The sequence below is a fragment of the Halyomorpha halys genome, unplaced genomic scaffold (genome assembly GCF_000696795.3).
Source record: "Halyomorpha halys isolate HHAL.00 unplaced genomic scaffold, Hhal_1.1 Scaffold43.1, whole genome shotgun sequence".
Taxonomy (NCBI): domain Eukaryota; kingdom Metazoa; phylum Arthropoda; class Insecta; order Hemiptera; family Pentatomidae; genus Halyomorpha; species Halyomorpha halys.
The window spans coordinates 203,472-216,199 of record NW_027106553.1 but is presented as its reverse complement, the minus strand read 5'-3'; the positions used below and the strand labels follow the sequence as shown (position 1 = coordinate 216,199).

Below are 12,728 nucleotides of genomic sequence, written 5' to 3'. Positions count from 1 at the left end.
GTTACTCTTCTACGCTATGACTAGGTATTCATCATCATCTATCTATTGTGGCAAGATTCACTCTTAATGTATTTTTTGCAAGTTTTTACTTTTTTTCTTTTTACATAATGTATAATGAAGTGTTATTATAGTTTCAATAACAACATAAAAATAATTTGAACGATCATTATCAATATTTTTTATTTTTCCTATTAGAAACAATTTCTAGTTGATTCATTAAATCGAAACTATGAATTTACTTTCACAATTGTGTTTACTGTTTGTAATTTACTCTATTAATATAAATGTGATAACAATTCTTAAAAACTATTTTTTTTTTCTTGAAACTCCCAGTGTTAAGTAAAATTTACTCGTGATTAGTATAGTGAAACCTCACAGTATTGATCATTGTTTTGTTTCGAATTATAAATCATTGTTTTGTTTCACCTTTTTAAGTTTGTTGTTGTTTATTTCAGCACAAGCTGAAGGAGGTAACCAAGGTGTCCTAGGCCCAACCAAGATCTACCTCGCGGTCCAGCCGGCTCAACCGAAGCCAGACTCGGCTACGGAGCAGCCCAAAGCACAAGTCAAATCAGTTAACATCAAAGAAGAGCCTGTGTCACCAGTAAATTTCACTACTTTTTTTTTACTTTTAGATCATTCATGAGCGGTGTTAGGTAAAAAGTATTGTGTTGGGTTAATGAAAAAAATAAATAATGTAGTTGTTTTTTTAGTAATAATAATTGATAATATGGGGCAATATATCTTTATTTCAACAATATATATTTTATCAAGATGAGAAGATTATTGAGATAGAGTTGGGGGCTGTGGTCGGCCTTATTCAGGGCTAAATACAAAGAATATAACAACTATGTTAAAATAAAAACAGTATAACAAAAAAAAAAAAGAATATGAAAAATATAAAAGAACATAAAAAATATATATGTATAAAATCATTACATATATGTAAATAATGAAAAATTAAAAGTAAAATCGTTGTAAAAGTGAGAAAGAAATCTATTTAAAAGATAATAAAAGGCTTGATAATGAAGGCTATATGTAGTTAATATGTTAATTAAGTAATATGAGTTGACAATAATATGGTGAATATAGTATGTAAAGAAGGGTTTGGAAATTAGTAAAAGGAAAAATACTCATGATAAAGTAAAATTTATCAACAGTAGCTCAAAATGTGTGGGTTGCTGATACAATTTGATTGAGCACTACGCTGATTAAGGTGTACATGGAATTATGTTAAATTGGAAAATTAGAAATTGGAAACTTGAAAATGTTGGTGTAACTTATGTTCAGTAAAAATAATTTCTATCAAAACAATTCACTTTGCCAACATACAACAATCTTATTCATCCCAGGAAGTAAGTAATTTGAATCTGTCGTAAAAAATGAATTCCTCAAAAACATTTTAAATATCAACCTGGATTTGAAAGTTTTTCTCTCTTAATAAGTTGCTAAGTGGCAATCGATTGGAGAGATGTCGAGAGGTCTGGAGTGTTGAAGGATTTTACCCCGTCTCATGTACTTTTGCTCATTCAACTCAACATCAACTCGTGTAATACCTAGCTAAGCAGCTAACAAGCTCTTCTGTTTTTTCAATGGCGTACAATGGTGGATTAGTTCAAACCAGTTATTCACCATGTCTCTTAGGGTTTTGTTTGAATCTGATTTCACTAGATTGACTTCAGCTGGCTCTTGTCAATTATAGAATGGCTTCCACAATGTTATTTTTCTTCCAACTCGAAATCTCCACAGCAAAATTTATTGGTGAAATAGTATAGTTACAATTACTTGGGTTTAAATAATCATTGTAAAGGAATTACTTTTTGCACAAGACTGCTTGTAATATAATACACATTATCTTTATTTAAATTTATTGATATGTAATTTTCTTTTCTGGGTATTTTTTAATTTATAAGTTCTTTTAATATGGATGCTGCATAGATCTTCTTTCCAAAAATTGTTGATTCATACCCATGATACGTAAAAACTTTACTATATTTGGTTTTAGTACAAATAATAACCATAAACCATACAGTGATATGTGAAATAAAAATTGTAAACTAATTATTGTAATAAGTGTAACTGAAAATAATTTGTAATCGACTAATGATAAAAATTGACAAAGGCATAATGGCCTGCAATAATGTGATAGTGTGAATAAGATCTTTCAAAATGGCTGAAGTGTAAAGATAATAAAACAGTGTTGAGACTATATAGATGTTTTTCTTTTAACTAATAAACAAATCTGTCTTAAACAAGAATAGTCATTATATATATATATAAACCATAATGTTTTTAAAAAATGAAATCTTATTTATAATTTTGATGTTATAACTGATGTTTATTCATAAATATTATTTACCTTTTGTATTAAGTTTTAACTTTTTTTTTTTTTCACAGACCAAATCCATCGTAAATGGCCAACAATTTGAGACAAATACAACACCTAATGCCAAAACCTCTGGCAAATTTGTTCTCACTCCCGATTATATCCAACAAAGTGAGTGTTTATTAATTTTATTGTTTTTATATTTCTTATAAATGAGCTCAGAATGTAATAATGGATACTATTGTAATTTATTATTATTATACTTCCTCTTTACCAAAGTTAAAGAAGATTTTTATCCATCTGACAAAAGAAAAAGATTTATGCCCTTAAAATCAAGGATCTAATTTAGTTTCCATGGTTGTCTGTGGTCTCATTTTTGTATGGGCATTATCAGTCGAACCGTTAATTATATTTTGATGAAATGTGTATCTAGTTGGTTCCATATCGATAATTGGGTTCTGTCCTCTACACTTTTATAAGTTTTACTGGCTTAAATAATAAAAGGGATTTTTTAAAAGATGATTCAGTTTAAATTTCTACCTTGATATTCATTTTGCTTGTTAGCTCTTTTTTGAAAATTAGTTTTACAAAATTATATTAGTATCTCACGTTGAGGCTTTGCCTAAGAATAATAAATAAGAAACTATTTACTTTATATTGCATAATTTATTGGTTATTTTCTAATGATTGATTATTTTTATTATCATTTACATAAAAATATGTTGTTGTTTTTTTACATTTTTATTTTCATTCTGATTTTTGCTGTTATGTATTATGGATTCCGATATATGATTTTCAATATTATTTACCTTAGGTTTGTACAAATCAAGATGTAGACAAGGAAGTTACTCCTTAGAATTCTGTTTTTAATTATAGACGAAGTCATTACAGATAAATTATTGCACCAGAAAGTCTAATGTAATAAGAAAAATGGTTAGATCGCACCTTCCCTTCTCGTCTCACTCACAAAATCAGATTATTAGAGCCAGATTTATCTTATCTTAAAAAGATATACTAATTACGAGTAGAGTTTTTTTTTTTTAAATTTACTTATATCGAGCTAAATGATAAAATTAGGTAAAACTAGGAATCGGAATGGAATTATTTCTATTGGAACTATCTTCCTGTATTAAACTTGTGCATGGCCTAGGCCAAAGAGGTCTGGCAAATTTTGACCAAATTAACTGATAAAGTTTTTGTAGTGAAGCTGCTTTCAATGTTATCCAGTTCCAGATTAAAACAAACGACCTCTTCAGCTTTGCATATTTGTTGTACTTATTGGTAGATTTTATTATACTCAACATTCCAAGGACGATGAAAATAATATAATTAACTTTTTTTTTTGAGATGAGGCTGCAAAGGAAAAACGATCTCATGTTTAATATATACGATAATATTACAATAGTACAATGTAAAAATAATTGAAGATAATAAATAACCTTGTTAATAATTTCATAACTAACGAATAAAATTAATAATAAATAAATTTTGGTATTAATAAAATTTATTTAGTATTAATAAAAATTAATATTCTCAGGAAATAGGTTTAAATATATAAATAAAATTATTCCTCCTTCTATTTAATAACTAGTCGATTCCATTCTCCAAATGATCTACTAAGGGTTATACTGTTGAAGATTTTCAAAGTTGCCTAATCATAACTGAAGAGCTTTTTTTAGTTTTTTCCTTTTTTTTTTTTTTTTTTCCTTTTTTTTCTGTTTTAACAGAATCGGGATTAAGCTACAAATACACATGTTTTGTGTTTTTTATATATTTATTTTCTTCCTTTTTTTTTTTTTTTTTTTTTAATAAATTGCTTAATGTCTTTTTGTCTAATTTTCTTTTTAAATTAGCCATAAAGAATGCCCTAAAACAAGAAAATTTAAACCCAGAGGTGGAAGAAAAGCTTATAAAACTGCAGAGATATCAGGAAAAGCAGATGAAGGAGGACTCTTCGGGAGTTACTACGGTACACCAGTCTGCAGTAACGACTACGACTACTGCAGGAATTCCTTCAACTCCACAACCCAACACCCTCACTCTTCCGAGGAAGCGGCCTTTGACGCAACAGCAAGATACTGTACAGGATCTCCCCTCTTCGGAGCCCCCCATCAAAAAGAAAATTACCAAAGTTGAACAAAAAGATATAAAGTAAGTCAATTTGTTTTAGTTTTGATATGAAATGAGATCCTTGTTGATATGAAAGAAAATTATTTTTTCTCTCTTTTTTCTTTATCTTATGGTGTAGTCGATAAATTTAAAAATACTTTCTCAACATTTCCAAAATTTTTTGTTCTTTTATCCTATACTTACACAATGTGTCTGCCAAAACCTTTTTATGAAATTATCTGACTTTTTTGTTTGCTTAGTAATTTTTACAAAAATTCCAAACCATCAAGTACAATATTATATCTACAATATATATTATTAGTGAAATTTGTTTAATTAAAATCCCATCGATTATAAAATTTACAGTAAACCAAGTTTGTATTAAAAATCATTTGTTTACATTGCAAATAAGTGTTTTTTTTTTTAAAATGATCTAAAATAAAACTTTTTTTTTATTATAACAGGAAAGCTTTATAGCTTCATAACGCAATAAACTTATTTCTTCATCATGTGAAGTAATTAGAGCATATTAAAACTTCAAAATGTTTGAAGGGATTAAAGTATTAAAGAAATACTTCAAAATCTTCATTTTCTGCATTAAGGATCTCAAGAGCATAGAACTCAAATTACTTTTAACACGCAGTGCTTTTAGCTTATTACAGTTGAGGCCAAAACACTGTTAATCATACAGAGCCCCCAACTGGCTCTGGAGTTGACGTTTCCATACTTTTGATATTCTGTGGTATTGATTCTTTCATCCAATATTGCAATATTTGTGTTGATATTTTACATTCTATATATCGGTGGTATCGATATTTGCAATATTTGTGTCAATGCTTTTAATTGGGATTATCTTATTCTATATTATTTCCACTACTACTGGTCCCCATCCTTATTTTCAGGCCTATGACCTTTTTTTTATTTTGTTTTTTAATTTGTCATCGTAAATAATTTTATAAATAAATTTATATTATATTTCTTCATAATTTTTGTGTTTATTAATTATTAGCTGGGTCTTTTTAAATATTAATTATTTACTGGATGTATTTACTGTTGGGTATGAATATTTGAACAATAAAATCTTCAGATTTTGGCAAAATATAGTTTTATATTTACTGACCACTTCAAGATCCTCCAAAAACCCTCCCATGCACTTTGATGGTAATTACAGGTTTTAAAAAGTATGATAGTTTATTTAATGAAAAGTTAATATTAATTTTTTATCTTTAATCTTTGTGTTTTCAGGACCACCCCAAACAACAAGAGTAGGAGTAAATCTCACGAAGACAAGAGGAAACAACAACTGCAATGCAAACTCCTAGTTCTGCTTTTTAGGCAAAAGGAGGCATTGAAAAAGGAAATTCTTAAGAAGCGGGCTTTACTGGAAAAGGAATTACAAGTAGTTATACAGGTAATGCCGTTATGTTGTACTATATGGGGGAGAGGTAATACTATATAATTTGTCAATCTTACTGTATTATTATCAGTATTCCCTATAACTTCTATAATATTAATTTCATTAACAAATTACTTCAATCCTGAAGAGAAGTACTGCCCAAATATGTTGGGTTGCCAAAGTATACAGGATACTAATCAATCTACGGTGGGGACACAATTTTTTTCCTCTTTTGACTGTTTATGTTTTCCCTTCCCTTTTGACTTTTTATGCTTTCCCTTCCCTTTTGACTGTTTATGTTTTTCCTTCCCTTTTGACTTTTTATGTTTTTCCTTCCCTTTTGACTGTTTATGTTTTTCCTTCCTTTTTTTTATGTTTTAATTCTTATATTAAACTCGGTGGTTATAACAATGTGTTAATTAGCAAATGAAGTTGAATCGATCAAATAATAAAACAACTAGCCATTTAGTAATAGGGGAAAGAGGAGAGTTAGAGCAAAAGGAAAACAGTTGTTCAAAAAGCTAAGGGCTGCCGTAAATATTCTGTTGTTGTAAGATTGATCCATGTTTATTTTAAAATATTCTTTGTAAGTTCCCTCGGAATTTTATTGCTATCTCTCTTCATAATAAAACTTGTCTGTCTGTAACCATGTACACACAGACTAATTAATCACTGCATTTAAAATAATAATAAAAATTATCTCTTGAACATAAAAAAAAAAATTATCTCCTTATTTCCTGGTACATGTACCTCATTTGAAAGATAATTTAATTCTTTATGAAATAAAACAAACATCATCCAAATTGGACTATCATTAGCAAGGATGGAAATCCATTTTATCTTCATCTTAAGGTGTAAAAATACAGATTTAAGTTGTAAGTAAATATTTAATTTATTTATAGTTGTAGTTTCTCAATTCTGTCCTTTATCTTTTTCTACTTTTATCATTTATTCTGCTTCTGAGGGGTGGTTTCTTTAGAACATATCTATAAAGAAAAACCGATCAGTAAGTGTCTGTAAACACTCACTGATATATCGATTGCTGTTTCTCAAAAACGACAATGCCTATAAAGCTAAAATTATTGATAATGGTTCTCCTTACACTGTATATGAGAAATAGGTCAGGGTTTCAAAACATTCTAACTCCTAGTGTATGTAAAATAAAAATTTCTGTAAAGAAGAGGTGAAATTCTTATAACTTTCCTTAGGAAGGGATTACCCAATCGTGAGTAAAGAATCTATTGGTTTAACCTGATTATTAGTTATTCCTCTTTTGTTTTTATAACCTTAATTTTATTTTTCCTCTTTTACATCTCTGTAATAAGTAATAATGTCACTTATTTTTTACAGAATGAAGTTGCTCAAGAGATAGCATCTCGTACCAAAGCTGAAAGGACTAAGCAGGACGAAGTGCGTGTTACTGGTAGTTCGAAAAGAAAGTCAGCTGCCCTTGCTCAGGCCGTTGTCCCGGGTCGGGGAGGACCAAAAAATAGTAACACTAGAAGACAAACTAGTCCCCCACCGCCGCAGCCTCCGGCTCAGCAGACCCCACCGACACCTCCGTCTCAGCCAGCTGTTACCAACCATCATAGGTCCAAGAAAGAAAAACTACTTTGCCTTTGTAGGACGCCTTATGATGAAACTAAGTATGTTGATGTAGCTTATACTTTATCTTATTTGCTTGTAAATTTTAGACTTTGATGCTAAGGGTACATGTTGTGGTGTGATACTGATGTTACATATTTAAGTGCCCACGCTCAGTGGAAAAATGGTGGGTTCAAATAAATTAAGAGGAAAATGGAACCGAAATCAGTTTCAGATTCCATGGAATTTTAGATTAGGCGATTATATAAGGTACAAATCTTGTACTAATAGCTGATAGCGTGGAAGTAGGGATGCTAACTATTTTTTACAAGATTGTTCTATACATTTCTGAAGTGTATTTCTTTTTATGTGTTTACTTAAGTATTAAGTTAGGGTTAGCGATTAAAGTTTTGGAATGTCTTGAAAATTTTTTTTCAAAAAATAAATTTTTCCTCCAATCCTTCCAACATGAGTGATCAACATCGTGAACATCAAGAGTAATTATTTATTATTACCCACCCGGAGAAACACAGTTAAAAGTTGGGTGGAGAAAATTATTCTAAATTGGTCATTTTAAATGGTAAATTAATTTTACATTTTTTATATACATATAAATTATTATTTGACATGATTCGTAACTAAATTACTATTTAAGAGTTGTTCAGTCGTGGTAATGATAAAATTTCTATGATTGAAATCCTTAACATAATATAAATTTTCTAGATTTTATGTTGGCTGTGATCTCTGTAACAACTGGTTTCACGGAGACTGTGTTGGGATTACTGAAGAAATGAGCAAGAGTATGTCTGAGTTTGTCTGTAGTGAATGTAAACATGCGAGAGAAACTCAAGAACTTTATTGTCTATGCAAGCAACCTTACGATGAATCACAGTTAGTATTATTAATAAAATTTTGTATTTTTTCCAGTTTTAATATTATTTATATGTTGTTACTTAATTTGCAATGTCAGTTTTAGTGTGACCATTTTTAATAAACCATAATAGACATTTATAACACGTTCATGTTAATATTCCTGATGAAGTTTTTGTAACCTTACATATATTTTTAATATTAATTTGTTACCTTTCAGGTTTTATATCTGCTGTGATCGATGCCAGGATTGGTTCCATGGAAGGTGCGTCGGTATACTTCAATCTGAAGCTGATAACATTGACGAGTACGTTTGTCCTAATTGTGAAAGGAATAGGGGCATCAATTGTGTAAATATGAAAAACCTCAACGGAAAAGATTTTGATGCCCTGAGAAAACTTATCAAGCAAATTCAGGTACTTATTTTCTGTTTTTGATGGTTTACTCATTTATAATGGATTTATTGCCTAGTTCAGTAATTACATTAGCAGTTGTGATGTCCATTATTAGGTTGTCTTCATTAATTGGACTCCCAAATCACTACTAAATTTTGTTTACTAATAATATATATATTTTTTGACCATACAAAAATTAAATACATTGGAATGTCGCTAATCTGAACTTATTAAAACCTATGGGGGTTCAGATTAGCAAAAACTTCTGATTACCAAATGGGGGTGGGAAAAAAAGGTCAGTTCATAAGTAAATCAATTAAAAACAAAATTATAAATGTATTTTCATAATAATATGACATATATCATTATCATCAGAGTCATTCCCTCTTCTACCACAGTGTGTGGTGTGAAGATCCCACTTATAGAGTCCGACAAAAAACTCTCCTACTATAATCCATCCCACGCTTCCTGAATGCCTCCTAAGGGAGTGTAAGCACTGTCCTCTCACTAGATGCGAGGTCTTCCTCTGGGTCTTTTCTCTTCCGTGGGGGTCCTGTAAGTCTTCCTGACACTTCTATCTGGATCCATACTAAGAATATATCCAAAACATCTTAGTTTGTGCTCCTCCAGAATGGTCTTAGCCGGTCTGACGTGGTAGCATTCTGTATCCTATCTCTCTGTGTCTTTCTTTCTATTTTTCACAGATATCTCATTTCCTTGGCTTGTAACTGAGTCCTATAATAATATATGTTTATAATAATTAATCATTGTTCAAAAATTTATTTTCTGACTATAAAACTATTTTCTTGTGAAATAATCTGAAATTTTTGTTTGTTTGGAACGTGAAATCATCTTTTTCAAGACCTTTGACCGCATCTGCTTCAATAATAGAATCTGAAAACTCAAACCAGATTTTAAATATGTTTTCCTTAATCTAATTTTTCTATAAAAAAATGTAATTTAAAAATTACACACCTGACTTAAGACTACATCATTTTCTTTTGCATTTGTTGAAATATGCTATGACTTTTTTTGGCTCTTCAAGATATTGGAAATTATTTCTTCGTTGGTTTAAAGTTCTCATTCATTTTTTTTTCTTCTTGATTGGCCCAATCTTTAATTTTATCTCTAGTTATTTTATTTATTTTTTTTTTTTGGAGTGATTTGGATTAGGAAGATTCCCCTGTATATTTCATACTTGATAAGGATTGTACTTTTCAATGTAAATAAGAATTTATTTTTATTTTTACAGGTGCATAAAAATGCCTGGCCTTTTATGGAACCTGTAGACCCCACAGAAGCTCCTGACTATTATAAAGTCATAAAAGAGCCAATGGGTAAGAAATTTATATTTTGTTTATCCAATAATATAGCTTTATTACATTATAGTGCAATAATAACAAAATTTCATGTGTTTCCTTGAAACAAAATGCATAGAATAAGTAAAAAGAAAGTGTTCATATATGGTGGTTAACAATACAAAGAATAGGAAGAGGGTTACCTAAGTCAACTCAAAGTTTTTTTTAAATAAGAAGAGAATGTACTAAATTTAATTTAAATTGTCATTCTAATGGCTTAGTAGCTCTCCTGTTAAAGTTAATTCAGAATATAAAAATATAATATATAGGAAGATGGTCAGGGTTGCGGTCAAGGGAGAAACAAAAATAGTTTACTACTATTTATTTTCCGACGTTTCGCCCCACTTTGTAGGGCTTCTTCAGGGTTAAAATGATACAATGATAAGAGTAAAAATACAAAGATAAGATACAATGATAAGAATAAAAATAAGTAACAATAGCAAGAGTAAAAATACGTAAAAAATACAGGAGATGTACATAAAAAAAAAAAAAATATGGAAAAGGGAAAAAAAAAAAGAAAAATATAGAGATTAAATAAACGTCATGAAAAAATAATAATTATACATAAATAAACGTAATAAGTCAAAGACTTGACTTGTTCTTTTCTCATTTATTATCATTTTATATCTTATATTACTTATTTATGTATAATTATTATTTTTTCATGACGTTTATTTAATATCTATATATTTTTTTTTCCTTCCCCTTTATTGTTTTTGTTTTATGTACATCTCCTGTATTTTTTAACTATATATTTTACGTATTTTTATAAAAAATTTTACTCTTATCATTGAATCATTTTGTATCTTTTTAGCCCTGATGGAGCCCTACAAAGTGGGGCGAAACGTCGGAAAATAAATAGTTGTAAACTATTTTTGTTTCTCCTTTGACCGCAACCCTGACCATCTTCCTATACAGGAAAATAAATAGTTGTAAACTATTTTTGTTTCTCCTTTGACCGCAACCCTGACCATCTTCCTATATATCAATTTTTACTGTCAACTATATATATACATATGTAAAAATATAATGCTTACTTTTTGACAACCCTGTTAGCTTTAGGACTGCCTGTGGAGGGACTACAGTAGAGAAAGAAACTGTCTGTCTTAATATCTTTATTGTCTTTAGAACAAGCCCATTTCAAAACAAAACTATAAAAAAAAATTTTTTGTCAGATGTGTCTCTCTCTATACAAGCAAAGGAGCAATACCATTTTAGTTCATTTGCAAAATTTATTCCATACTCAAGTCAATTTTTAATTTAATTGGATCCTTTAAATTTAATTTTTTTTTTTTTTTTTATTTCAGATTTACAGACAATTGAAAAGCGCATCAACCAGAGGCACTACAATAAGTTGACTGAATTCATTGGCGATATGACTAAAATCTTCGACAACTGTAGGTATTACAATCCGAGAGAATCACCTTTTTTCAAGTGTGCAGAGTCTTTGGAATCATATTTTGTACAGAAAGTAAAGACTCTTAGGGACAAGATACTCGAAAACAAATAGCTGTTTAGTATTTTATAAAGAAATATGCTTAGTTCTTTTTTTTATATTACCAGTGGTCATGTGTAGCGGCTGTGCTAAAGTTTTGACACATCGATCATCGTATACAATTAAGAACACACACGTGTATGTATATAAGTATTGATATAATAGTTCTTAAAATGAAAAGGAATTTAAAAGAAAAAAAAAAGAAAATTTAAGTAAGTTTGAAAATGTACACAATATTTTATTTATAATTTTATAATCTCATATTTTTAAGGTGTGTTTCGGAGAAATGCACCTGAGGGGACATTTCCAAGACCATGTACATTTTTAGGCAAGAAATTTGCCATTGTATTATATTTGTTAAGTTACTAAGTTATTGTCACTTGCGAGGAAACAAAAAAAAAGATAATAGAAGTAAAACACATATTATACGATTTATGTTTTGTTATAAAAACGTATGTAATATAGTTTTGTGTCTGTGTATTTTATATAATGCTATTTTTATTTTATATATTTAACAGTCAATTCGAGACAATTTCTCTTGAAATGAGTTTTACTCAAGTTAATTTGTACAGTAAAACTTGTAAATAGAATTACGTTATAATTCCAGAAGCTTTAAATTTATTGTTTCCCTATTTTATAAAATATATATTTCTCTAAATACTATTTATTTTTTTGTAATTATAATGCTCCTTTGTTTAAGTGGTCCAGAAGTGCTAAGGATAAACTTAGGATGCGCTTGTATATATATTTTCAATGTACATATTATACATACACCATTGATTCTAATATGGCATGATCAATAGCATTTGTTATTTATTACCTTTTTCCTATTATTATTATTTTTATTTTTCACCATATCTCTGAGAGATCTGTGTAATGGAATGGCTGTAACACTCCTTGGAGGATTTGAAGTCATGTTTTATACAGACAGTAAAAACTCTTCGGGGCAAAATAAGATGGTTTGGGATCAAGAATGAAAACAAAAGAACTTTTTGACGACCAGAAGCAGGGCAACCAATGTGATGGTAACTTTAGAAAGGAGGTCTCTAAGGAAATGATTCTTTCCCACTTGTCAAGGTCCCTTTATCTCAAGTAAATAGATAAATTGTGTATGTTTATTTTGATTTTATTTTTTTAAATGTCATTGTTTATTGTTACTCTACTGTGTTATTTATATACAACAGGTATGTATATA

At 29.2% G+C, this 12,728-nt stretch overlaps 1 protein-coding gene and 1 long non-coding RNA gene across 2 annotated transcripts in view; one reads left to right on the top strand and one right to left on the bottom strand.

Moving 5' to 3' along the window:
* Positions 1-12,319, top strand: part of E(bx) (nucleosome-remodeling factor subunit NURF301 E(bx)) — a 48,086-nt gene extending 35,767 nt beyond the window's left edge. Inside the window, exons 31-39 of the mRNA XM_014433078.3 lie at positions 456-604; positions 2,398-2,497; positions 4,180-4,477; positions 5,681-5,846; positions 7,182-7,477; positions 8,139-8,306; positions 8,506-8,701; positions 9,933-10,017; positions 11,346-12,319. Of these exons, the coding sequence (XP_014288564.1) occupies positions 456-604; positions 2,398-2,497; positions 4,180-4,477; positions 5,681-5,846; positions 7,182-7,477; positions 8,139-8,306; positions 8,506-8,701; positions 9,933-10,017; positions 11,346-11,548 (1,661 nt within the window). The 3' untranslated portion in view covers positions 11,549-12,319. The remainder of the gene's footprint in view (positions 1-455; positions 605-2,397; positions 2,498-4,179; positions 4,478-5,680; positions 5,847-7,181; positions 7,478-8,138; positions 8,307-8,505; positions 8,702-9,932; positions 10,018-11,345) is intronic.
* On the bottom strand, positions 8,997-9,936 carry LOC136795174 (uncharacterized). Its single transcript, XR_010842741.1, has 2 exons — positions 9,656-9,936; positions 8,997-9,574 (listed from the first exon to the last, which is right to left on the bottom strand). It is a non-coding gene; the product is annotated as an uncharacterized lncRNA (long non-coding RNA).
* Positions 12,320-12,728: the final 409 nt, after the last annotated feature.